Raw genomic sequence first — 25,000 nt, forward strand, 5'->3', positions numbered from 1 at the left:
AGTTCACAACTCCAAATACGTGTTGTTTCCTTGATAACAGGTTACAACATTACCTCCTGTCGTTACAACAAACTACAGATCAGTGAAACTGAAGACGCTGTTTTGACCTGCAGTGGTATAACACATGACAACATGGTGTGGAGGGTAAACCATACAAACGGCACAGTGTCACAGATTGGCGCGTGCAACAAACCAAACGGACAGTGCAGTGTCACAAACAGTGACTACAGCTTAAGCATCACCCCACAGAACAGTACCAGTCAGCTGACCATCACAGGGAACCACAGGACCATTGCTGGCGCAGTGCAGTGTGCAGGACTGATACCCGGTGGAAACATGGTGAACACTGCAACGTGTTATGTACGAGTTGTGTGTAAGTGCCTTTTTTTGGTAAGTGGTTTTGAAGTCCGTTTGAAGCGCACTTGTTTGACCACATTACCTCTCCCTCCCTCCCTCCCTCCCTTGGGGAATTTGGTCAGGGGAGGGAGGGAGAGAAGTTAAGAAGCATGCTTTCCACTTGGTGAGATGAGCATGTTGCTTACGTCATTAAAGCATTTGATTCTCTCTCTCTCTCTCTCTCTCTCTCTCTCTCTCTCTCTCTCTCTCTCTCATGCGATTAACACTTTGAATAGGATCACAAAAAGTATGTTTCCCTGTCTTTGTTCCAAACTGGGCACACCTCTGTTTGTTCAGTGTAGGTAACTCTACTAAGAAGACTGTTTTGTTTTGGGTTTTTTTCAACACAGACACATCCTACACCATAACCAACTGCAGGACAACAGTGAACACCACAGACTGGACAGTGTATGGGTCATTTGACGTGGACAAGATCTACGCCTCTGATGATAAGTATAGGTGTTCATGGTGGTTCATTCCAAATGTTGGGGTACGTAGCTCTCTTGGAGTCTGTTAGACTTGCAAAACATAGAGTGCATGTGCGTGCATCAGTGTGTCTGAAGAGGAAGGTGGGGGTGGTTGGCTGGGGTGGGTTGGGCTCTTGTGTATATATATATATATATATATATATATATATGTGTGTGTGTGTGTGTGTGTGTGTGTGTGTGTGTGTGTGTGTGTGTGTGTGTGTGGTCTGCTGTGTATTGTTTCTTCTTGTTTTTGTCTCTTTGTGTGTTTTCTCTATTTTTCTTATTTTTTCTATTTTTTTCTCTATTTCTTTCCAGACTCAAACCCCTTTACCAGGACAAATGACACTGACGTCATCATTCACAGACAGCACAGGACAGGAATACCACAGAGCAACCTGTTCCTTCACTGGTCAGCCATTGCCCTCTGATGGTGGTCAATATCTCCTGGGAATTGATCCTCCGGGCATTTATAGTTATCAGAATCGTGGAAACTATTTTGATTTAAGTAAGTGTAGGTATGTGTGTGTGCGTGTGTGTGTGTGTGTGTGTGTGTGTGTGTGTGTGTGTGTATGTGTGTTTACAGTCCTTTAACTATAGGGAACAATTATTGTAATCGGTTAGAATGTATGTAATATCAATTTAGAAGTAGTAGTAGTTGTTGTTGTTATTGTTGTATTGTCATTGTTAATGTTGTTGTAGTTGTCGTTAGACGATTTATCAGCTGAACCCCCGTGTATTGGAGGTGCATTAGGGAGGCATTCGTAACAACAGTATAAATAACGATGGCAGCATTGACAACAATATCTTCATGTCTTGAGCAGAGAACAAGTGAAAACAGTACGTTACATCAATAGCTTTTAAAAAGACACACACATTAGTTCATCTTTACATAGATGTCAGTTTATACAGTCCTCCTTGTTGATATGGACCAAAAGACCTGCACAGACTGAATGAAATTATTGTTATTGTTGTTGTACAGAGATTAGTTATATCTTATAATAACTGGTCCAAACCTTTGAGAGAAACTGTTTTCCTCCCTGTATCTGGACCTGAAGTAGTCTTCAATGTCCTGGACAGCTATGAGCTGTGTGAGTTCTGACAGCACTTTCAGCTGCAACAGTAGATCAGCTGTTTCATCACAATCAGTTTCCGAGACATTACCGAGGGCTGGATAATGCTTCTTTAACCTTGTGAGCTTGAATAAGTGATTGTCAAATTATTTTGAAATACAATATCAGTCAGATGTTCTGGTTGGTGTCATGCTGAAAATGAAAAAGATGGCTAAGTTTCTCTCACACTGTTAGTATGCTGAATGAGCAGAAACATTGTCACTCACAAATGTTCATTATTATTGACACGCAGATTGAGAAGAAATGTCGTTGCTCATATAACTATTAGTTTGCAGAATAAAGAACATATGTTTTACTGGCACATCATTATCAGTATACCTACCCCTGCCTTCACCTCCACACCCAACTTACAGCTTCAGATCCACTCTCTTTCCACATTCCCAGATTCAAAAACCCCACAGTAGGCCGTCGCTCTCTCTGTCTCTGGACATTGCACTTGGAATGAACTTTCGCGTCGTCACATCACTGCACTCAGTTCTTTGAAGTCTGGCCTTTTTAACCCACCTCTTCCCACAATACATTGTTTATGACGGGTTCGAAGTCACTTCTGTGTATGTTGGTTGCAAGATAAAAACCAAATACCATAGAATACACGTCCTTTTTCTCTCCGTGACTCCTGTGTTGGTTCAAGTGGGTACCACACGTGAGTCTCGAAAGCCTTGTCTCCCATGTTTGACACCCGTTAATGTCAGTTTGTTTGTTGTTTGACAGCATCCCCAAAGGACCCCCCTGAGTTACACAACTGTCCAGATGACATCATAGAGGGTGATGACGATACCTGTGAATGTCGGGCTTCTCCCTCTGATCCATCTGCCCTGGTGTCATGGTACGGCAGTGGTCATGCTGTCAGCAACACATCAACACTACAGCTGACCAACGTGTCCAGGTCACTGGATGGTCACAGCTACATGTGCAGCCAGTACTGGGGAGGATTCAGTACTGATCAGATGATGACAACGGTGTACACACTGGACGTGAAATGTAAGACATTAGGGGGTTTTGATCTGTGTCTGTGTGCACGTGTGATTGACTGTGCGAAGAGAAGAAAAAGGTGTTGGCATGTCTGACTACAAAAAGAAAGAAAGAAATAAATGAAATGAAGGAAGGAAGGAAGGAAGGAAGGAAGGAAGGAAAGGAAGAAAGTCCTATCGTTTCATTGCTTTGTTATGTTTTTGATTTCATTGTTGTGTCTGGCAGCTGCTACAATGTTTACTCTCTTCTCTTCTTTTGTCTTTCTTTCTTTTGTTGTTGTTGTTGTTGTTTTATTTTTCCTTGTCATCTCACGCTCTGTTTCTTCATTGTCTGTCCCGTAAGACACCGCTGGTTATGTATACCACGTAGAGAGAGACAGAGACAGACAGATAAACTGACTGACTGACTGACAGACACAGAGACAAAAGGACAGGCACACAGAAGATAGATACACACACATAGACACAGACAGACACACACGGAGAACAGATGTATTCACAAAGGGAAAATTATTGTCCTTTCTTTCGTTTTCTGCTGCAGACCCTCCGCCATCTCCCCCAGAGATCAGTGGAACCACCAGCCACACTGAGGGAGACTCTCTGTCCCTGACCTGCACTGTGACAGGCGGAAATCCTCCTGTTACTGCCGTCACGTTCTATTGTGGAACACACAGTGATGGACCAGACACAGCTGATGGTGAGACAGTGGTCAGCAGTGTATCCATCAACTCCGTGTCTGCCAGGGACAATGGCACTCTGTGTCTTTGCTTTGCATTTTGGGCTGACAGACCCAGCCTTTATACAGCAACGTCAACTGTCACCATCACTGTTGTCCCAGGTAGGAACTGATCATCACATATAAGATATGATAGATTCATTATGTATATGCCTTGTTGTTTACTTTTGTCTGCGGTTGACAAACTCAGAAGTGTATCTATCTTGCAGTATGGTCTCTTCTCATGAGATGACGGTACCGACCATTATGAGACAATGTCAGCTGTCGTCCTCTTAGCGTTAGGGGATTTGGGATTCACTTAAACCGGACTTTATCTGAAATTTCTTTTTTCTATGCCTTTTTATGTATTTTCTCTTTCTTTCTCTGTTTATTTGTTGGGTTGGTTGTTCCCTTGTTTTTGTCTTTCTTGAGAAGAAAGGATGGTTAACTGCCAGACGTGTTTCAGACTATGTTTATGTTTTTAAGAAGAAGAAACAGTCTTTCTTGTACAACGTAATGACCATTAGTTACATATTTACAATATGATTCATTGTTGTCAATAAAATTTGTCGTTATCAGCAGGGAAAGCTAGTGTAGTATACATCACATATACTGGTCTGTGCAACTCCACTACACCTACTACAACGATTTAAATACCTCAGTTACACAGCACTTAATTCATGAATCAGTCTGGTAGCAAACACAATGCAAGCTGTTATAACGTTTGGTGCCAGTATGTGCGAGTGTGAACCAGTGTATATGGGGTGTATATAACGGACGTTTTTAGTTGCTTTTTTACTTGTTTGTTTGAAGTTTATAGGAGTAACACTTTTGTTATTGTTTTCCTGAAGGAGGACCAGTGACCACAGACAGTCCCAGCACCAACAGTCCCAGCACCAACAGTCCCAAGGACGACAGCAGTGAAAAAGGTCTGGCAGGAGCAGTGGGTGGAGCAGTGGGCGGGGTTGCCGTTGTCATCATCGTCGTTTTGGCCGTCGTCATCGTCGTCCTGTGGAAGAGAAGACGTGAGACCATCATCCACTGTCTGTCTGTCTGTCCGTCTGTCTGTCTGTCTGTCTGCCTCTGTCTCTGTGTCTCTCTCTCCTGTCTATCTGTCTGTCTGTCTGCCTGTCTGTCTGTCTGTCTGTCTCTCTGTCTCTCTCTTGTCAGTACTCATACCGTCCATGCACAAAGCTTCATGGTGGTTTTCTGGGTGGTTCTCTTGTTTGCGTTAGACATCCTCTCTGTTAAAAATGGTTGGAGTCATCACACACACGCGCGCTCATAAGGGCATATACATTTGAAAACATTATCTATAACTGAGACAAAGTCGCTGCAATCTGATCTGCCACATCATTGTCACTGAAACGTATAATGCCACCGTCCAGGTTTGGAGGTGATAGTCAAGTGTGAAAATTAGTTAAGAAAAAGGAAAAAGAACAAGAAAAAAAAAGAACCATCAATATCGAAAGTGATGAAAGTAATGGGATGTGTTCAGTGCTCAGTACAATTTTGCCACGAGGTACATAAAATGCATTTTCAAAACATCTTCAGCAGAAATTGATTTCCAGCAATTGTCAATGAAGTGTTCTTCACATAACAAAAGAGATCAATGTCGTTTCCTAAACAATACAGCTTGATGTTGTTTCATCACATGTCCATATCGGACCGAACTTTAGTCAACATCCTAAATATGACTCGAAAGATAGAAAAATTGTTTTTTTAACTTGTCTGAAAATGTTCTCTCTTTTTCATTTCTAAATGTGTACAAGAATTACTTACCTCATATTGAATATGATCATACCTTATTACTTTCTAGGGGGACATTGCCTTTCGTCATTTTTTCCTCGATAAATGCGTTATTTAACCCTTTCACTGCCAGTCAATTTAGAGTACAACATTCCGAAAAAAACAGTGACTAAGAATAGCTGGGGATTCCCCCTGCAATGTATAGAAAATATGGCCCATCCTACCACCGAACATTAAGAGCAGTAGGTTCATGGATAACAGACCAATGAATGGTCACCTTTCAGTGACATGGGTCCTCTACCACGCCTGTACATAAAGGCGAGCTTGGCGGTGAAAGGGTTAAGTACGGTCATGCATCATTTTTTGATTCACAGTTTTAAATGTAACACAGGGGAGGACACCTGATGAATGTTTGATGAACGTTTCACAGGTGAACCCAGGTACGCTAAAACCACCCCGCGGGGACAACAGGACGATGACCACACCTACACAGAGATGGACAACTATGAGCAGATCAACCATCCTGGTATGCACATGTGTATGCACACATGCAGGCTACCACAGAAACTGTTGAATATGCCAAACCTTGTGACCTATGACCTCGTCACTAGTCAGTAGCTTCATGTCTACAGATTGTGACCTATGACCTCGTCACTAGTCAGTGAATTCATGTCTACAGATTGTGACCTATGACCTCGTCACTAACCAGTGGATTCATGTCTACAGATTGTGACGTATGACCTCGTCACTAACCAGTGGATTCATGTCTACAGATTGTGACCTATGACCTCGTCACTAGTCAGCGGATTCATGTCTACAGATTGTGACATCTGCCAGCATCTGTCTTTGTCACCTGTCTGTGTCCGTGCTGTGTATAGGGTTGTGTACAGGGACTGTTCGTTATCATTGCTCGGTAGTTGTTATTTGTTCGTTGATTTGCAGGATTTCTGGTTTAAATCCGTTTGCGATTGTAATCAAGGTTTATAATCATATAAGTCTGCTTACTCTTAATCACATACAGTAAACGTCTTTGGGTTTGTTTGTTTCTTTTTCAGCACCAACGGCCACACAGAATGAACGGAGCACCGTGGAACAGCACCAGTATGAAAACACAGCTGGTTCTGAAGACAACCAGCAACATCTGCCTGCTGGAAATACGTCCACGGGAAGACCAGAGAGGTCGTCTGCCGGACATTACGAAATCGAACCTGAAACCAGTGAGCCAACGACGTCCTCTCAGGACTATGAAAACACCAAGAACACTGAGTAAACCGTGTTGACCACCGGCTTGGAGTAAAGTGAACCTGCTTTACAGGCCATCTTTTACTGCGGTCAGGATGAATCGTGTCGCCACTGGCTTGGCTTTATTGATATATGATGATCATAACGAGATGATGATGTTGTTCCTAATGGTGGTAGCACTTGATACTGGATACGTGGAAGTTTTGTTGCTGTTGTTGTTTTGTGAGAAACTTTAAAACACATCTCTTCGGATTGTTTTTCGAAGTGGACAAAGCAACTTTTATCACATTCAGTCTTTCTGGCTCTCTGATCCCCTCCAACCTCTGTCTGTCTGTCTGTCTGTCTGTCTGTCTCTGTCTGTCTGTCTGTCTGTCTGTCTGTCTGTCTGTCTGTCTGTCTGTCTCTGTCTCTGTCTCTGTCTCTCTCTCTCTCTCTCTCTCTCTGTGTATCGTTGTGCGTAAGTCGTCATTATCTTCATACAAGGTTTTTCAGTCAGTAGGTATGTTATATCTTCAACTGCTATAGTTGTGTTGACATCTATAAAAGGTTGTTATCGCCCATTGTTCATGTGGGGAATTGCGTCTTAGACTGAGTAGCCTATATATAAACTGACAAACCAAGAGGAGGAAATTAATTCTTCAGTTATAAATGTACGTTTTACCCCTAATATAGTTAATTTAATTAGCAGATTGTAGTATGGCCATTCCTATCTTACTGTTCTTACCACTTGAAGATGAAGAATGAAATATAGTTTCGATCAGTTCTTCCCATGGAGAGACAGACTTTTTCTTTTTTTTTTTTTTTTTTTTTTCTTTTTTTTGCTGGATCAATTAAAAAAAATTAAATTAAAAAAAAAAGCCCATGTGTTTGATTTCTGTTTGATTTCATTTGTTTTTTTTTGTTTTGTTTTTGCTTTTGTTTCATGAGCCACATGAGGCAAGCTGGTCATTTTTTGCAGGAAGTGAACATTTTCCTTTGACTTTTTTTTTATTCATGAATTCAAAAACATTTTGTTTTTAACCGCTCCTTCTGGTTGGAGGAATCATCCTTTGTACTCGGCTTCCCCCTCTCCCCTTCTCTGCCTTTTGTCTAAATTACTCTAAGGCTTTGTTAAAGCACGTATTGATCTTTTAATGCTTTGTTTCGGTGTGTTTTTCACCCCAGACTTCGGCATTTCCAGCTGTTTCCAATCGTTGATTTTGTCATAAATCTTTCATTCAAGTTTTATTGAGTTTTCCCACTCTGTTTGAAATTCACACGGTACATAATTTAGAAAAAAAATCATTTGCATTTTTATATACAACGCATAAAATTTCTTCTTAATGCTTCGTGTAGTTCTCTGTATTACACTGTAGTGAAATCATCGTATCCGGAGTAAAATAGTATATGAGATAACATACATTTTTTTTTATCTTGAATAGATTTGTCGTGATAATATACATTATCCTGATATCAATGTAATGTAGATCTAGATTATTAGATATGAAAAAAATTGAATCATAAACTGTAACAGGTGTGTTTGCATGTTTTCTTGACGACAAGAAGGTAATGAAGGAAAATGAGGAATAGAGAGAGATACCTTTTTCTATCGTGTGAATAGCCTCTCTGAACATAGAAGTCATAGAGTCTGTTTCCACGAATAATATCGTTTTGTTGTTGTTTTTCTTGTTGCTGTTTTGTTGACTCACTTGTGTAAACAAAGTGAGTATGTTTTAACCCGGTGTTCGGTTGTCTGTGTGTGTGTGTGTGTGTGTGTGTGTCTGTGTGTCTGTGTGTCTGTGTGTCCGTGGTAAACTTTAACATTGACATTTTCTCTGAAAATACTTTGTCAGTTGACACCAAATTAGGCGTAAAAATAGGAAAAATTCAGTTCTTTCCAGTCATCTTGCTTAAAACAATATTGCACCTCTGGGATGGGCACAAAAAAAAATTAAAATGAAGCCTAATTATTTGCAAACTTCATTTACTGTTATATTTATATTTTTTGTATTCTCTAAACTTGGCACTTTGATCTGATATTCTGACACAACAACAAGAGCAGTCATTATTATCATTTTTTTTGTTCAAACAGGAACTTCTTTTGCTAAGCATGGAAGTTTTATTTATTTTGCAAACGTTTTGGTGCAGATAGTAAAAAAGGGAAATTACTCTGTAATTAATGCTAGGGGACTCAATTTGCTTTAAACTGATCTTTCTCATCTTAAACATTACATTTTGAAATTATACTCAATACATAAAAAGCTTGTATGTTTTACTCTCAGTGTACAGGGCTTTCACTATGTTCATTTGCCCAAGTGGTCTTTTTCGGACAATACTAAAATCAATACGAAGAGTGGACTTTACAGATCTGTTGGGTGAGCCCTGAAGGTCATGGGCAAAAATCAATTGCGTACACATATTTATACACATTCAAAGCGCGTGCTCATATTCTTCGCGAACGCGAACGACGCCATTTTGTTTGAAGTTGTGGACCTGCCTGTTCAATCCTATATTCAATGGACAATACACGATAACATGTGATGGAAAGTTGGAGAAGGAGACCGTTAAATATTTATTCAGAGAAGGATTTGTGAACGCCTCATCACTTACTGGATTATGCCCCAAACTGCCATAAAAATATCCACAGAATCAGTCGGAATTCACAGTTAAAAATTGTAAACCATGCGAGTTAATATCCTTGAACTGATCACGATGAAACGAAAAAATTTCCAGTCTTGACTTTTCTCAAAATGAAGTCCTTTTCACTTCTTACGACGTTTAGAAGTACTTGTACTTGCCTCTACATGTTATTAGTTTAACAAAATACTAAATTTTCATATCAACTTTAAAACTATAAAACTAGAATGAACATAAAAGCGAAATTGAATCGACCGTGTCATACTACATTCCCGGCGGGTGTAACTGAACTTGTACATCTATCTAGATCTAGTGAAAACGGCTAAATGTTGCAGTGTGATTGCGGCGATAGCCATTAAAAAGAATTTTTTTATTGCCCTTAAAGATTTCTTGAATGCCCAAGATACACCAGAATAATATGATTTAAACAGCGTTCTCACTGCGAATACCGCAATTGATTTATCGCCCTTTAAAAAAAGTATGTTCAAATGTTAACTTTTAGAACGTGAGTTAAGGAGCCACGATAGTGTAATGGATAAGGCGGTTTCTTCTCACCCGAACACGCGGGGTTCGAATCTGGTTAGGACTTTTTTTTTAACGCGAAGCTTTATAATAACAAATACAGAACACATTTTAACGATTAGATTTTTTAAAAGTGTATCACAAGTGAATCTTGAAGGCCTTGCCTCTTGTTTCTTTTGTTTTGTGTTGCTTTTAATCTCTGCATTTTTGTAACATTAAATTTGGAAAGCCGCGTAATCAATCTGGTGTGTGTGTGTGTGTGTGTGTGTGTGTGTGTGTGTGTGTGTGTGTGTGTGTGTGTGCTTGAATGCGTGTGGTGCTTGCGTGTGCCGCGTGGATGAAAGACAGTTCCTCAAATACCGCGGTAAACATTTCAATACAGCTTGGATAGAATACATACATGTAGCTTTACTGGCAACAGTCGATCCTATTGCTGTGAACTTGGACTTGTGCCAAGACGATCACTGGACTAAAAAGAAACAACGTGTGCCAATCACGGTAGTTTGAAATGTCCAGGGGACACCTGTTGTCACACATCGCACATTGTGCATGAACTGATGTTTCACACTTATGCTATACATTGTACATGAACTGATATATGACACATGTGCCATATTGTACATGAACTGATATAAGACACATATGCCATATTGTACATGAACTGATATATGACACATGTGCCATATATTGTACATAAACTGATATATGACACATATGCCATATATTGTACATGAACTGATATATGACACTTATTCCAAACACTGTACATACACTGATATATAACACTTATGCAGTACACTATACATGAACTGATATGACATACCAAACAGTGTGCATGAACTGATATATGACATTTATACCTTACATTGAACATGAACTGATATTTGACACTTATGCACTGCCATACATTGCACATATACTGATGTTTGACACTTACGCCAAACATTGTAAAATGAACTGATGTTTGACACTTACGTGCTGCGATACATTGCGCGCCCGCACTCACTCACTCACTATGAATTTCACTCACAAACACATACATTCACGCACTCACGCTCACTCACACACACATACACATTCCAACTCATTCCAACTCACTTACAAATGCCCCTACCCGCCTCCCCTCTCCCTCCACACACACACACACACACACACACACACACACACACACACAGCTATTTCCACACACATTGTCAGGGTGAGCATTGTCGGGCAGTGTGAGCATTCTCAGGGTGAGCATTGTCAGGGCTGGGTGAGCATTATCAGGGTGAGTATTGTCAGGGGGAGCATGCAGGGGATGAGCATTGTCAGGGTGAGCATTATCAGGGAGGGTGAGCATTGTCAGGGTGAGCATTGTCGGGCAGGGTGAGCATTATCAGGGTGAGCATCGTCAGCGGGGTGAGCTTTGTCAGGGTGAGCATTGTCAGGGTGAACATTGTCGGGCAGGGTGAGCATTGTCGGGCAGGGTGAGCATTGCCAAGGAGGGTGAGCATTGTCAGTGTGAGCATTGTCGGGCAGGGTGACCATTGTCAGGGTGACCATTGTCAGGGTGACCATTGTCAGGCAGTGTGACCATTGTCAGGGTGAGCATTGTCGGGCAGGGTGACCATTGTCAGGGTGAGCATTGCCAGGGTGAGCATTGTCAGGGTGAGCAGTGTCAGGGTGACCATTGTCAGGGTGAGCAGTGTCAGGGTGAGTATTGTCGGGCAGGGTGACCATTGTCAGGGTGAGCATAGTCGGGCAGGGTGAGCATTGTCAGGGTGACCATTGTCAGGGTGAGCATTATCAGGGTTAGCATTGTCGGGGAGGGGGAGCATTGTCAGGGTGAGCATTGTCGGGCAGGGTGACCATTGTCAGGGTGACCATTGTCAGGGTGAGCATTGTCGGGCAGGGTGACCATTGTCGGGCAGGGTGACCATTTTCTGGTGACGAAACCTTCTCTTTCGTTGTCAGCCTTCCTGCCCTGCACCCCACTTCCTGTTCACTCAGGAAACCTTTGAAATGGCGAACGGACATTTCTGTACGAAGGGGGCGGGGGAGGAGGGGGATCTTGACAACGTATGTAGATACATTGCGTTTGTGTGTGTGTGTGTGTGTGTGTGTGTGTGTGTGTGTGTGTGTGTGTGTGTGTGTGTGTGTGTGTGTGTGTGTGTGTGTTCACCTTTTGTCCTTCGGTTCTTCGGTTCATTTGTCGAACCAACAGCTCGCTTGTCCAGTGTTGATTGAAACAACAACAATGATAATAATGATAATGATGATGATAATAATAATAACAACAACAAAGCTGCTAATAATGATGATGACAATAATAATAATAATAAGAAGAAGAAGAAGAAGAAGAAGAAGAACAATGATGATGATGGTGATGATGATGATGATGATGATGATATGATCATTATTATTGTAGATAAATAGATATATAAATAGATAAATACACAGGTTATACACACAGGGAAAGGCCAAGCATGACACAGCCACACAGAATGAAATAAACTGTTTTCTGAGCGACACGTGGTGGGTTGAGCAAGTAACAGTCCGCTGAGGCATGAAAGATTCCGTGCAGGATTCTTTCTGACTGCTCTGTATGTGTGTGTGTGTGTGTGTGTGTGTGTGTGTGTGTGTGTGTGTGTGTGTGTGTGTGTCTGAATAGGTGTCTCTGTCATGCAGATTGTGAAATTCATTTTAGGTTACTTCGCTCCAGCGACCTTCCCTTTTCTTGTAAAGATCAGGAAGTTTACATTGCAATCCTAAAAATAAATACAAAGAAACTTATATAGATAGCTCAGTCAGAACGTGTGTGGGCTTGTATGTGGTTTGACAGCAGCATTCAAACGACATTCGTTTGTGTGTGGAGCTGTGTATCAAACACTTTCACGGAGTGTTGCAGTGGACTCGGTTACCTAATAGCTGTGTTGTCTCACAAGTGTCGTGTCTTGAGGTGTGGTTGGTTAACTAATGAAAGTGTATCCTTTGTGTCTGTATCTTGAGGCGTGGTTGGTTACTTAACAGCTGTGTAGTCTCACCAGTACCTGTATCTTGAGGTGTGGATGGTTATCTAATTGCTGTGTAGTCTCACTAGTACCTGCATCTTGAGGTGAGGTTTGTTACCTAATAGCTATGTAGTCTCACTAGCACCTGTATCTTGATGTGTGGTTTGTTACCTAATAGCTGTGTAGTCTCATCTGTACCTGTATCTTGAGGTGTTGTTGGTTACCTAATAGCTGTGTAGTCTCACCAGTACCTGTATCTTGAAGTGTGGTTTGTTACCTAGTAGCCATGAAGTATCACCAGTACCTGTATCTTGAGGTGTGGATGGTTACCTAATAGCTGTGTAGTCTCACCAGTACCTGTATCTTGAGGTGTGGATGGTTACCTAATACCTGTGTAGACTCACCAATACCTGTATCATGAGGTGTGGAATTGTGTAACGAGTAAGACACTGACAAAAATTGTTCAGGACAGTGGAGACATTCAGTGTGTGTGTGTGTGTGTGTGTGTGTGTGTGTGTGTGTGTGTGTGTGTGTTTGCACTCGCGCTCGCACTCGCGCACGTGTGTGTATTGTTCACGCGTGAGTGTGTGTCTACCTGTGTGTGAACATGTGTATGTGGCTGTATATAAAATATGAGTGTTCATGATGTGTTTGAGACACTGAAAGTGGAAGTGAGAGAGTGGAGGTCATTGAGAGAGACAGACAGACAGAGAGGGAGAGAGACAGAGGGAGAGACAGACAGAGAAGGAGAGAGACAGAGGGAGAGACAGACAGAGAGGGAGAGACAGACAGACAGAGAGGGAGAGAGGCAGAGGGAGAGACAGACAGACAGAGAGGGAGAGAGACAGAGGGAGAGACAGACAGACAGAGAGGGAGAGAGACAGAGGGAGAGACAGACAGACAGACAGAGAAGGAGAGAGACAGAGGGAGAGACAGACAGAGAGGGAGAGAGACAGAGGGAGAGACAGACAGACAGACCGACAGACAGACAAAGAGGAGGTAGAGAGAGAAAGTGAGGGGTAGGGACTGAAAGGAAGTGAAAGGCATGTATTATCATTTTTCGTTCAGCCGGATTTCATGATTTCATGAATGCAGATCAGCTTACATGCATAAAAACCCGTCTTCTGATTTTTTTTTTTTTTTTTTTTTTTTTTTTACCTGCTGAAACGATTCAGTATGTGCCTCGCTTTTATCTCGGCAGTGAAACTGAACGTTCCGAAAACATTGTGGGCTTTCCGGTCAGTGACTGTATGTGTGCAGACAGTGAAAGAAGTGAATCCCGTGCTGATCACCTGTTGACCGTTTGTCAATGATGGAAAGCAACATGTTGATGGTGCAGACTGCTGTCTGGTGTGTCTGTTTCATGACGGCTTTGGGTGAGTTGCTGTTGTCTTTGTTAAATGTGCATTCTGTCCCCATTCTTTTCGTAACTTTTGTCTGAGATCATTGGGAATGGAGGGCTTGGGGAAGTGTAGGATCACCATGGCAGAATCAGTTACTTTATTTTTCTTCCCTTTGTCTCAAATCTTATATATATGTATATGTGTGTGTGCGTCCATATATCTTTATATAAAAAGATAAAGATATAGATAGATAGAGACGAACAGGCAGATAAATAACTATCAATAAATTATATGTGTTTTGTTTTCAGTTCACAACTCCAAATACGTGTTGTTTCCTTGATAACAGGTTACAACATTGACTCCTGTCCTTACAACAGACTACAGATCAGTGAAACTGAAGACGCCGTTTTGACCTGCAGTAATATAACACACAACAACATGGTGTGGATGGTAAACTATACAGACGGTACAGTGTCACAGATTGGCACATGCAACAAACCAAACGGACAGTGCAGTGTCACAAACAGTGACTACAGCTTAAGCATCACCCCACAGAACAGTACCAGTCAGCTGACCATCACAGGGAACCACAGGACCAGATTGCTGGTACAGTGCTGAGTGTGCAGGACTAGATGGCGGAAACATGGTGGACACTGCAACGTGTAATGTACGAGTTGTGTGTAAGTACCTTTTTTAGGTAAGTGGTTTTGAAGTCCGTTTGAAGCACACTTGTTTGACCACAATACCCTCCATCCCCCCTCCCTCTCAGGGAATGTGTGCAGGGGAGGGAGGGAGAGATGGGAGGAAGCGTGTTTTCCACTTGGTGAGATGAGCATGTTGCTTACGTCATTAAACTATTTGAGTCTCTCTCTCTCTCTCTCTCTCTCTCTCTCTCATGCGATGAACACTTTGAACAGGATCACAAAACATATATCATTCCCTGTCTTTGTTCCAAACTGGGCACACCTCTTTTTTGTTCAGTGTAGGTAACTCTACTAAGAAGACTGTATTGTTTTTTTCAACACAGACACATCCTACACCATAACCAACTGCAGGACAGCAGTGAACACCACAGACTGGACAGTGTCTGGGTCATGTGACGTGGACAAGATCTACGCCTCTGATGATCGGTATAGGTGTTCATGGCGGTTCCTTCCAACTGTTGGGGTACGTAGCTGTGTTGGAGTCTGTTAGACTGTGCAAAAGATAGAGTGCATGTCCGTGCATCAGTGTGTCTGAAGAGGGACGTGGGGGTGGTTAGCTGGGGTGGGCTAGGCTCTTGTGTGTGTGTGTGTGTGTGTGTGTGTGTGTGTGTGTGTGTGTGTGTGTGTGTGTGTTGTCTGCTGTGTATTGTTTCTTCTTGTTTTTGTCTCTCTGTGTGTTTTCTCTTTTTTTCTTTTTTTTTCTATTTTTTCTCTCTGTTTTTTTCCAGACTCAAACCGAGGTTCCTGGACACATGACACTGACGTCATCATTCACAGACAGCACAGGACAGGAATACCACAGAGCAACGTGTTCCTTCACTGGTCAGCCATTGCCCACTGATGGTGGTCAATATCTCTTGGGAATTGATCCTCCGGACATTTATAGTTATCAGAATCATGGAAACTATATTGATTTAAGTAAGTGTAGGTATGTGTGTGGGCGGTGCGTGTGTGTATATATGTGTTTACAGTCCTTTAACTATGAAGAACAATTATTGTAATCGGTTAGAATGTATGTAATATAAATTTAGTAGTAGTAGTTGTTGTTGTTGTTGTTGTTGTATTGTCGTTGTTAATGTTGCTGTTGTTGTCGTTAGACAGACGATTTATCAGATTTACCCCCGTGTCTTGGAGTGCATTGGGGAGGCATTCGCAACAACAGTATAAATAACGATGGCAGCATTGACGACAACATTAACGATAATATCTTCATGTCTTGAACAGAGAACAAGTGAAAAAAGTACGTTACATCAATAGCTTTTAACAAGACACACTCATTAGTTCATCTTTACATAGATGTCAATTTATACAGTCCTCCTTGTTGATATTGGCTAAAAGGACTGCACAGACTGAATGAAATTATTGTTATTGTTGTTGTACAGTGATTAGTTATATCTTATCATAACTGGTCCAAACCTTTGGGAGAAACTGTTTTCCTCCATTTATCTGGACCTCAAGTAGTCTTCAATGTCCTGGACAGCTATGAGCTGCAACAGTAGATCAGCTGTTTCATTACAGTTTCCGAGACTTTACCGAAGGCTGAATAATGCTTCTTTAACCTTGTGAGCTTGAATAAGTGATTGTCAAATTATTTTGAAATACAACATCAGTCAGATGTTCTGTTCAATGTCATGCTGAATATGAAAAAAATGTGTTATGTTTCTCTCAGACTATTCATTTGTATGCTATGAAAAGATATATTTTCACTCACAAATGTACATTATTATTGACATGCAGATTAAGAAGAAATGTCGTCTCTCATATAACTATTAGTTTGCAGAATAAAGAACATATGTTTTACTGGCACATCATTATCAGTATACCTACCCCTGCCTTCACCTCCACACCCAACTTACAGCTTCAGATCCACTCTCTTTCCACATTCCCAGATTCAAAAACCCCACAGTAGGCCGTCGCTCTCTCTGTCTCTGGACATTGCACTTGGAATGAACTTTCGCGTCGTCACATCACTGCACTCAGTTCTTTGAAGTCTGGCCTTTTTAACCCACCTCTTCCCACAATACATTGTTTATGACGGGTTCGAAGTCACTTCTGTGTATGTTGGCTGCAAGATAAAAACCAATTGCCATAGAATACACGTCCTTTTTTCTGTCCGTGACTCCTGTGTTGGTTCAAGTGGGTACCAAACGTGATTCTCGAAAGCCTTGTCTCCCATGTTTGACACCCGTTAATGTCAGTTTGTTTGTTGTTTGACAGCATCCCCAAAGGACCCTCCTGAGTTACACAACTGTCCAGATGACATCATAGAGGGTGATGACCATACCTGTGAATGTCGGGCCTCTCCCTCTGAACCATCTGCCCTGGTGTCATGGTACGGCAGTGGTCATGCTGTCAGCAACACATCAACACTACAGCTGACCAACGTGTCCAGGTCACTGGATGGTCAGAACTACACGTGCAGTCAGTACTGGGGAGGATTCAGTACTGATCAGATGATGACAACGGTGTACACACTGGACGTGAAATGTAAGACATTAGGGGGTTTTGATCTGTGTCTGTGTGCACGTGTGATTGACTGTGCGAAGAGAAGAAAAAGGTGTTGGCATGTCTGACTACAAAAAGAAAGAAAGAAATAAGATGAAGAAGGAAGGAAGGAAGGAAGGAAGGAAAGGAAGAAAGTCCTATCGTTTCATTGCTTTGTTATGTTTTAATTATTGTTGTGTCTGGCAGTTGCTACAATGTTTACTCTCTTCTCTTCTTTTGTCTTTCTTTCTTTTGTTGTTGTTGTTTTATTTTTCCTTCTCATCTCACGCTCTTGTTTCTTCCTTGTCTGTCCCGTAAGACACCACTGGTTATGTATACCACATAGAGAGAGAGACAGAGACAGAGAGACAGACAGACAAACTGACTGACTGACTGACAGACACAGAGACAAAAGGACAGGCACACAGAAGATAGATACACACACATAGACACAGACAGACACACGGAGAGGAGATGTATTCACAAAGGGAAAATTATTGTCCTTTCTTTCGTTTCTGCTGCAGACCCTCCGCCATCTCCCCCAGAGATCAGTGGAACCACCAGCCACACTGAGGGAGACTCTCTGTCTCTGACCTGCACTGTGACAGGCGGAAATCCTCCTGTTAGTGCCGTCACGTTCTATTGTGGAACACACAGTGATGGACCAGACACACCTGATGGTGAGACAGTGGTCAGCAGTGTATCCCTCAACTCCTTGTCTGCCGGGGACAGTGGCACTCTGTGTCTTTGTTTTGCACTTTGGGATGACAGACCCAGCCTTTATACAGCAACGTCAACTGTCACCATCACGGTTGTCCCAGGTAGGAATTGATCATGACACATAAGATATGATAGATTCACTATGTCTATGCCTTGTTTACTTTTGTCTGCGGTTGACAAACTCAGAAGTGTATCTATCTTGCAGTATGGTCTCTTCTCATGAGATGACGGTACCGACCATTATGAGACAATGTCAGCTGTCGTCCTCTTAGCGTTCGGGGATTTGGGATTCACTTAAACCGGACTTTATTTAAAATTTCGTTTCTCTGTGCCTTTTTCTGTATTTTCTTTCTCTGTTAATTTGTTGGGTTGGTTGTTCCCTTGTTTTTGTTTCTTGAGAAGAAAGGGTGGTTAACTGCCAGACGTGTTTCAGACTATGTTTATGTTTTTAAGAAGAAGAAACAGTCTTTCTTGTACAACGTAATAACCAGTAGTTACATATTTACAATAGGATTCATTATTGTCAAATAAAATTTGTCGTTATCAGCAGGGAAAGCTAGTATAGTATACATCACATATACTGGTCTGTGCAACTCCACTACACCTACTACAACGATTTAAGTACCTCAATTACACCAGCACTTAATTCATGAATCAGTCTGGTAGGAAACATAATGCAAGCTGTAATAACGTTTGGTGCCAGTATGTGCGAGTGTGAACCAGTGTATATGGGGTGTATATAACGGACGTTTTTTGTTGCTGTTTTTACTTGTGTATTTGAAGTTTATGGGAGTAACACTTTTGTCATTGTTGTCCTGACCAGTGACCATAGACAGTCCCAGCACCAACAGTCCCAGCACCAACAGTCCCAAGGACGACAGCAGTGAAAAAGGTCTGGCAGTCACGGTGGGTGGAGCAGTGGGCGGGGTTGCCGTTGTCATCATCGTCGTTTTGGCCGTCGTCATCGTCGTCCTGTGGAAGAGAATACGTGAGACCATCATCCACTGTCTGTCTGTCTGTTTATCTGTCTGTGTGTCTGTCTGCCTCTGTCTTTGCGTCTGTCTGTCTCTCTCTGTCTCTGTCTCTCTCTCACTCTCTGTGTGTGTGTGTGTGTGTGTGTGTGTGTGTGTGTGTGTGTGTCTCGTCAGTACTCATACCGTCCATGCACAAAGCTTCATGGTGGTTTTCTGAGTGGTTTCTCTTGTTTGCGTTTGACATCTCTCCGTTAAAAATGGTTGGAGTCATCACACACACGCGCGCTCATAAGGGCATATACATTTGAAAACATTATCTATAACTGAGACAAAGTCGCTGCAATCTGATCTGCCACATCATTGTCACTGAAACGTATAATGCCACCGTCCAGGTTTGGAGGTGATAGTCAAGTGTGAAAATTGGTTAAGACAAAGGAAGAAGAAAAAGAAAAATGAACCATCAATATCAAAAGTGATGAAAGTAATGGGATGTGTTCAGTGCGCAGTATCATTTTGCCACGAGGTACATAAACTGCATTTTCAAAACATCTTCAGCAGAAATTGATTTCCAGCAATTGTCAATGAAGTGTTCTTCACATAACAAAAGAGATCAATGTCGTTTCCTAAACAATATAGCTTGGTGTTGTTTCATCACATGTCCATATCGGACCGAACTTTCGTCAACATCCCTAAATATGACTCGAAAGATTCTTCTCTTAACTTGTCTAAAAATGTACTCTCTTTTTCTTTTCTAAATGTGTACAAGAATTACATACCTCATACTGAATACGATCATACCTTATTACTTTCTACGGGGACATTGCCTTTCGTCATTTTTTCCTCAATAAATGCGTTATTTAACCCTTTCACTGCCAGTCAATTTAGAGTACAAAATTCCGAAAAGAGAGTGGCTAAGAATAGCTGGGGATTCCCCCCTGCAATGTATAGAAAAAATATGGCCTATCCTACCACCGAACATTAAGAGTAGTAGGTTCATGGATAACAGACCAATGAATGGTCACCTTTCAGTGACATGGGTCCTCTACCACGCCTGTACATAAAGGCGAGCTTGGCGGTGAAAGGGTTAAGTACGGTCATGCATCATTTTGTTTCACAGTTTTAAATGTAACACAGGAGAGGACATGTGATGAAGGTTTGATGAACGTTTCACAGGTGAACCCAGGTACGCTAAAACCACCCCACGGGGACAACAGGCCGATGACCACACCTACACAGAGATGGACAACTATGAGCAGATCAACCCTTCTGGTATGCACATGTGTATGACGACTGACAATTAGCATGAACACACTGACAACATCAATACGGAAGTCGATCATGCAGGCTACCACAGAAACTGTTCAAAATGCAAAAACCTTGTGACCTATGACCTCGTCACTAGTCAGTAGCTTCATGTCTACAGATTGTGACCTATGACCTCGTCACTAGTCAGTAGCTTCATGTCTACAGATTCTGACCTATGACCTTGTCACTAACCAGTGGATTCATGTCTACAGATTCTGACATCTGCCAGCATCTGTCTTCGTCACCTGTCTGTGTCCGTGCTGTGTATAGGGTTGTGTACAGGGACTGTTCGTTATCATTGCTCGGTAGTTGTTATTTGTTCGTTGATTTGCTGGAAAGTGTTTTCTGTGTGTCTGTGTCTGTCTGGCTGTGTGTCTGTGTCTGTCTGGCTGTGTGTCTGTGTCTGTCTGGCTGTGTGTCTGTGTCTGTCTGGCTGTGTGTCTGTGTCTGTCTGGCTGTGTGTCTGTCTGGCTGTGTGTCTGTGTCTGTCTGGCTGTGTGTCTGTGTCTGTCTGGCTGTGTGTCTGTGTCTGTCTGGTGTGTGTCTGTGTCTGCCTGGTGTGTGTCTGTGTCTGTCTGGTGTGTGTCTGTGTCTGTCTGGCTGTGTGTCTGTGTCTGCCTGGTGTGTGTCTGTGTCTGTATGGTGTGTGTCTGTGTCTGCCTGGTGTGTGTCTGTGTCTGTCTGGTGTGTGTCTGTGTCTGTATGGTGTGTGTCTGTGTCTGTCTGGTGTGTGTCTGTGTCTGTATGGTGTGTGTCTGTGTCTGCCTGGTGTGTGTCTGTGTCTGTCTGGCTGTGTGTCTGTGTCTGTCTGGTGTGTGTCTGTGTCTGCCTGGTGTGTGTCTGTGTCTGTATGGCTGTGTGTCTGTGTCTGTATGGTGTGTGTCTGTGTCTGTATGGCTGTGTCTGTCTGGCTGTGTGTGTGTCTGCCCCCTTCTCTCTCTATCCCCCCCCCCTCTCACACATACACACAAGCACACACTTTCCCAGCACCTTTATTCATCTCAGCTGGTTACGTTGCTATCATGATATCATACTAAACTAATATGCAGGATTCCTGGTTTAAATCCGTTTGCGATTGTAATGAAGGTCTACTAACAAAATCTGTTTAATCTTAAGCACATACAGTAAACGTCTTTGGGTTTGTTTATTTGTTTTTCAGCACCAACGGCCGCACAGAATGAACAGAGCACCGTGGAACAGCACCAGTATGAAAACACAGCTGGTTCTGAAGACAACCAGCAACATCTGCCTGCTGGAAGTACGTCCACGGGAAGACAAGAGAATCTGTCGTACAGACACTACCAAAATGAGCCTGAAACCAGTAAGCTAAGGACGTCCACTCAGGACTAGGAAAACACCAAAAACAGTGTGTAAACTGTGTAAACCATCGGTTTTAAGACCCCACCCCACCCCTAATTCCTTCCTGTGATTTGTTCCTTATTCAAAAAGCTGTTTGCGAGTCCAATTTAAGATATGTATGCAAGTCTGCTTACTCTTAATCACACACAATAAACTTCGTTCGGTGTGTTTGTTTTTCAGCACCAACGGCCGCACAGAATGAACGGAGCACCGTGGAACAGCACCAGTATGAAAACACAGCTGGTTCTGAAGACAACCAGCAACATCTGCCTGCTGGAAATACGTCCACGGGAAGACAAGAGAGGTCGTCTGCCGGACATTACGAAATCGAACCTGAAACCAGTGAGCCAACGACGTCCTCTCAGGACTATGAAAACACCAAGAACACTGAGTAAACCGTGTTGACCACCGGCTTGGAGTAAAGTGAACCTGCTTTACAGGCCATCTTTTACTGCGGTCAGGATGAGTCGTGTCGACACTGGCTTGGCTTTATTGTTATCTGATGATCATAACGAGATGATGATGATGTTAGTAATGGTGGTAGCACTTGATACTGGATACGTGGAACTTTTGTTGCTGTTGTTGTTTTGTGAGAAACTTTCAAACACATCTCTTCGGTTTGTTTTTCGAAGTGGACAAAGCAACTTTTATCACATTCAGTCTTTCTGGCTCTCTGACCCCCTCCAACCTCTGTCTGTCTGTCTCTCGCTCTCTCTCTGTCTCTCTCTTTGTCTCTGTCTCTGTCTGTCTGTCTGTCTCTCTCTCTCTCTGTCTCTCTCTCTCTCTGTATCGTTGTGCGTAAGTCGCCATTATCTTCATACAAAGTTTTTCAGTCAGTAGGTATGTTATATCTTCAACTGCTATAGTTGTGTTGACATCTATAAAAGGTTGTTATCGCCCATTGTTCATGTGGGGAATTGCATCTTAGACTGAGTCTCTGCATGTAGCCTATATATAAACTGATTGCTTTTGTTTCATGAGCCACTTGAGGCAAGCTGGTCATTGTTTGCAGGAAGTGAACATTTTCCTTTGATTATTTTTTTTATTCATGAATTCAAAAGCATTTTGTTTTTAACCGCTCCTTCTGGTTGGAGGAATCATCCTTTGTACTCGGCTTCCCCCTCTCCCCTTCTCTGCCTGTTGTCTAAATTACTCTAAGGCTTTGTTAAAGCACGTGTTGATCTTTTAATGCTTTGTTTCGGTGTGTTTTTCACCCCAGACTTCGGCATTTCCAGCTGTTTCCAATCGTTGATTTTGTCAGAAATCTTTCATTCAAGTTTTATTGAGTTTTCCCATTCTGTTTGAAATTCACACGGTACATATTTTAGAAAAAATCATTTACATTTTTGTATACAACGCATAAAATTTCTTCTTAATGCTTCGTGTAGTTCTCTGTATTACACTGTAGTGAAATCATCGTATCCGGAGTAAAATAGTATATGAGATAACATACGTATTTTTTATCTTGAATAGATTTGTCGTGATAATATACATTATCCTGATATCAATGTAATGTAGATCTAGATTATTAGATATGAAAAACATTGTATCATAAAGTGTAACAGGTATGTTTGCATGTTTTCTTGACGACAAGAAGGTAATGAAGGAAAATGAGGAACAGAGAGAGATACCTTTTTCTATCGTGTGAATAGCCTCCCTGAACATGTGTGTGTGTGTGTGTGTGTGTGTGTGTGTATGTGTGGTGCTTGCGTGGGCCACATGGATGAAAGACAGTTCCTCAAAAGCCGAGGTAAACATTTCAATCAGGCTTGTATGTCATACATACATGTAGCTTGATTGGCAACAGTTCTTTCATAAAGATATTCCGTCGGTAACCAGGCCCGAGAGATACAGACTAATACAGCGTTGGTCAGGAAATTTGAGCAATATATCCAAAGACGTATCCGATTACGCAAATAGCAGAGCCAACTGTGGATAGGACATTGTTGCTGGAACCACCACCATGACACTCCAAGGAAAGAAGTCATAGAGTCTGTCTCCACGAATAATATCTTTTTGTTGTTGTTGTTCTTGTTGCTGTTTTGTTTCTTTTGTTTTGTGTTGCTTTTAATCTCTGCATTTTTGTAACATTAAATTTGGAAAGCCGCGTAATCAATCTGGTGTGTGTGTGTGTGTGTGTGTGTGTGTGTGTGTGTGTGTGTGTGTGTGTGTGTGTGTGTGTGTGTGTGTGTGTGTGTGTGTGTGTGCTTGAATGCGTGTGGTGCTTGCGTGTGCCGCGTGGATGAAAGACAGTTCCTCAAATACCGCGGTAAACAGTTCAATACAGCTTGTATAGAATACATACATGTAGCTTTACTGGCAACAGTCGATCCTATTGCTGTGAACTTGGACTTGTGCCAAGACGATCGCCGGACTAAAGAGAAACAACGTGTGCCAATCACGGTAGTTTGAAATGTCCAGGGGACACCTGTTGTCACACATCGCACATTGTGCATGAACTGATGTTTCACACTTATGCCATACATTGTACATGAACTGATATATGACACATATGCCATACATTGTACATGAACTGATATATGACACTTGTTCCAAACATTGTACATAAACTGATATATAACACTTATGCAGTACACTATACATGAACTGATATGACATGCCAAACAGTGTACATGAACTGATATATGACATTTATGCCTTACATTGAACATGAACTGATATTTGACACTTATGCACTGCCATACATTGCACATATACTGATGTTTGACACTTACGCCAAACATTGTAACATGAACTGATGTTTGACACTTACGTGCTGCGATACATTGCGCACCCGCACTCACTCACTCACTATGAATTTCACTCACAAACACACACATTCACGCACTCACGCTCACTCACACACACTCATTCACACTCCAACTCAGTCACTCCAACTCACTTACAAATGCCCCTACCCCCTCCCCTCTCCCTCCACACACACACACACACACACACACACACACACACACACACACACACAGCTATTTCCACACACATTGTCAGGGTGAGCATTGTCGGGCAGGGTGACCATTGTCAGGGTGAGCATTGTCGGGCAGGGTGACCATTGTCAGGGAGGTTGAGTATTGTTAGGGTGAGCATTGTGAGGGTGAGCATTGTCGGGGTGACCATTGTCAGGCAGGGTGAGCATTGCCAGGGTGAACATTGTGAGGCATGGTGACCATGTCAGGGAGGGTGAGTATTGTTAGGGTGAGCATTGTCGGGCAGGGTGAGCATTGTCAGAGTGAGCATTGTCAGTGTGAGCATTGTCGGGCAGGGTGAGCATTATCAGGGTGAGCTTTGCCAGGTT

At 42.3% G+C, this 25,000-nt stretch overlaps 3 protein-coding genes and 1 long non-coding RNA gene across 5 annotated transcripts in view; all 4 read left to right on the forward strand.

Annotated features, from left to right (window-relative positions):
* LOC143291433 (uncharacterized) overlaps window positions 1–367 on the forward strand; it is a 22,085-nt gene extending 21,718 nt beyond the window's left edge. The window contains exon 3 of the long non-coding RNA XR_013056523.1: window positions 41–367. This is a non-coding gene — a long non-coding RNA (uncharacterized LOC143291433). The remainder of the gene's footprint in view (window positions 1–40) is intronic.
* A 364-nt stretch (window positions 368–731) lies between these two features.
* LOC143291431 (uncharacterized) lies at window positions 732–7,008 on the forward strand. The gene is made up of 7 exons (XM_076601279.1): window positions 732–886; window positions 1,182–1,371; window positions 2,708–2,977; window positions 3,509–3,805; window positions 4,543–4,707; window positions 5,862–5,957; window positions 6,487–7,008. The coding sequence occupies exons 2-7, from the start codon at window positions 1,206–1,208 to the stop codon at window positions 6,699–6,701; spliced, it is 1,209 nt and encodes a 402-aa protein (XP_076457394.1). The 5' UTR covers window positions 732–886; window positions 1,182–1,205; the 3' UTR covers window positions 6,702–7,008.
* Window positions 7,009–15,583: 8,575 nt separating this feature from the next.
* Window positions 15,584–18,164, forward strand: LOC143291379 (uncharacterized). The gene is made up of 3 exons (XM_076601220.1): window positions 15,584–15,766; window positions 17,066–17,335; window positions 17,857–18,164. Exons 1-3 carry the CDS (start codon window positions 15,601–15,603, stop codon window positions 18,162–18,164), a joined length of 744 nt encoding a protein of 247 aa, XP_076457335.1. The 5' UTR covers window positions 15,584–15,600.
* Window positions 18,165–21,495: 3,331 nt separating this feature from the next.
* On the forward strand, window positions 21,496–23,012 carry LOC143291434 (uncharacterized). Of its 2 annotated transcripts, none has more exons than XM_076601283.1 (2): window positions 21,496–21,652; window positions 21,871–23,012. In XM_076601283.1, the coding sequence occupies exons 1-2, from the start codon at window positions 21,509–21,511 to the stop codon at window positions 22,093–22,095; spliced, it is 369 nt and encodes a 122-aa protein (XP_076457398.1). In that variant the 5' UTR covers window positions 21,496–21,508; the 3' UTR covers window positions 22,096–23,012. The 2 variants fall into 2 exon arrangements, with proteins under 2 accessions (XP_076457398.1, XP_076457399.1); XM_076601284.1 differs by having other exon boundaries at window positions 21,496–21,589.
* Window positions 23,013–25,000: the final 1,988 nt, after the last annotated feature.

This window comes from Babylonia areolata, chromosome 17 (assembly GCF_041734735.1).
Source record: "Babylonia areolata isolate BAREFJ2019XMU chromosome 17, ASM4173473v1, whole genome shotgun sequence".
NCBI lineage: Eukaryota > Metazoa > Mollusca > Gastropoda > Neogastropoda > Buccinidae > Babylonia > Babylonia areolata.

What these genes read in the sequence shown, in the direction of transcription:
- LOC143291431 (XM_076601279.1), top strand. Translation starts at nt 1,206, where the DNA reads ATGACACTGACGTCATCATTCACAGACAGCACAGGACAGGAATACCAC. An exon ending in TGGAAACTATTTTGATTTAA is followed by an intron (nt 1,372 to 2,707) that starts GTAAGTGTAGGT and finishes GTTGTTTGACAG; the next exon opens with CATCCCCAAAGGACCCCCCT. An exon ending in CGTCCTGTGGAAGAGAAGAC is followed by an intron (nt 4,708 to 5,861) that starts GTGAGACCATCA and finishes AACGTTTCACAG; the next exon opens with GTGAACCCAGGTACGCTAAA.
- LOC143291379 (XM_076601220.1), top strand. Translation starts at nt 15,601, where the DNA reads ATGACACTGACGTCATCATTCACAGACAGCACAGGACAGGAATACCAC. An exon ending in TGGAAACTATATTGATTTAA is followed by an intron (nt 15,767 to 17,065) that starts GTAAGTGTAGGT and finishes GTTGTTTGACAG; the next exon opens with CATCCCCAAAGGACCCTCCT. An exon ending in GTACACACTGGACGTGAAAT is followed by an intron (nt 17,336 to 17,856) that starts GTAAGACATTAG and finishes TTTCTGCTGCAG; the next exon opens with ACCCTCCGCCATCTCCCCCA.
- LOC143291434 (XM_076601283.1), top strand. Translation starts at nt 21,509, where the DNA reads ATGAACAGAGCACCGTGGAACAGCACCAGTATGAAAACACAGCTGGTT. An exon ending in CCAAAATGAGCCTGAAACCA is followed by an intron (nt 21,653 to 21,870) that starts GTAAGCTAAGGA and finishes TTTGTTTTTCAG; the next exon opens with CACCAACGGCCGCACAGAAT.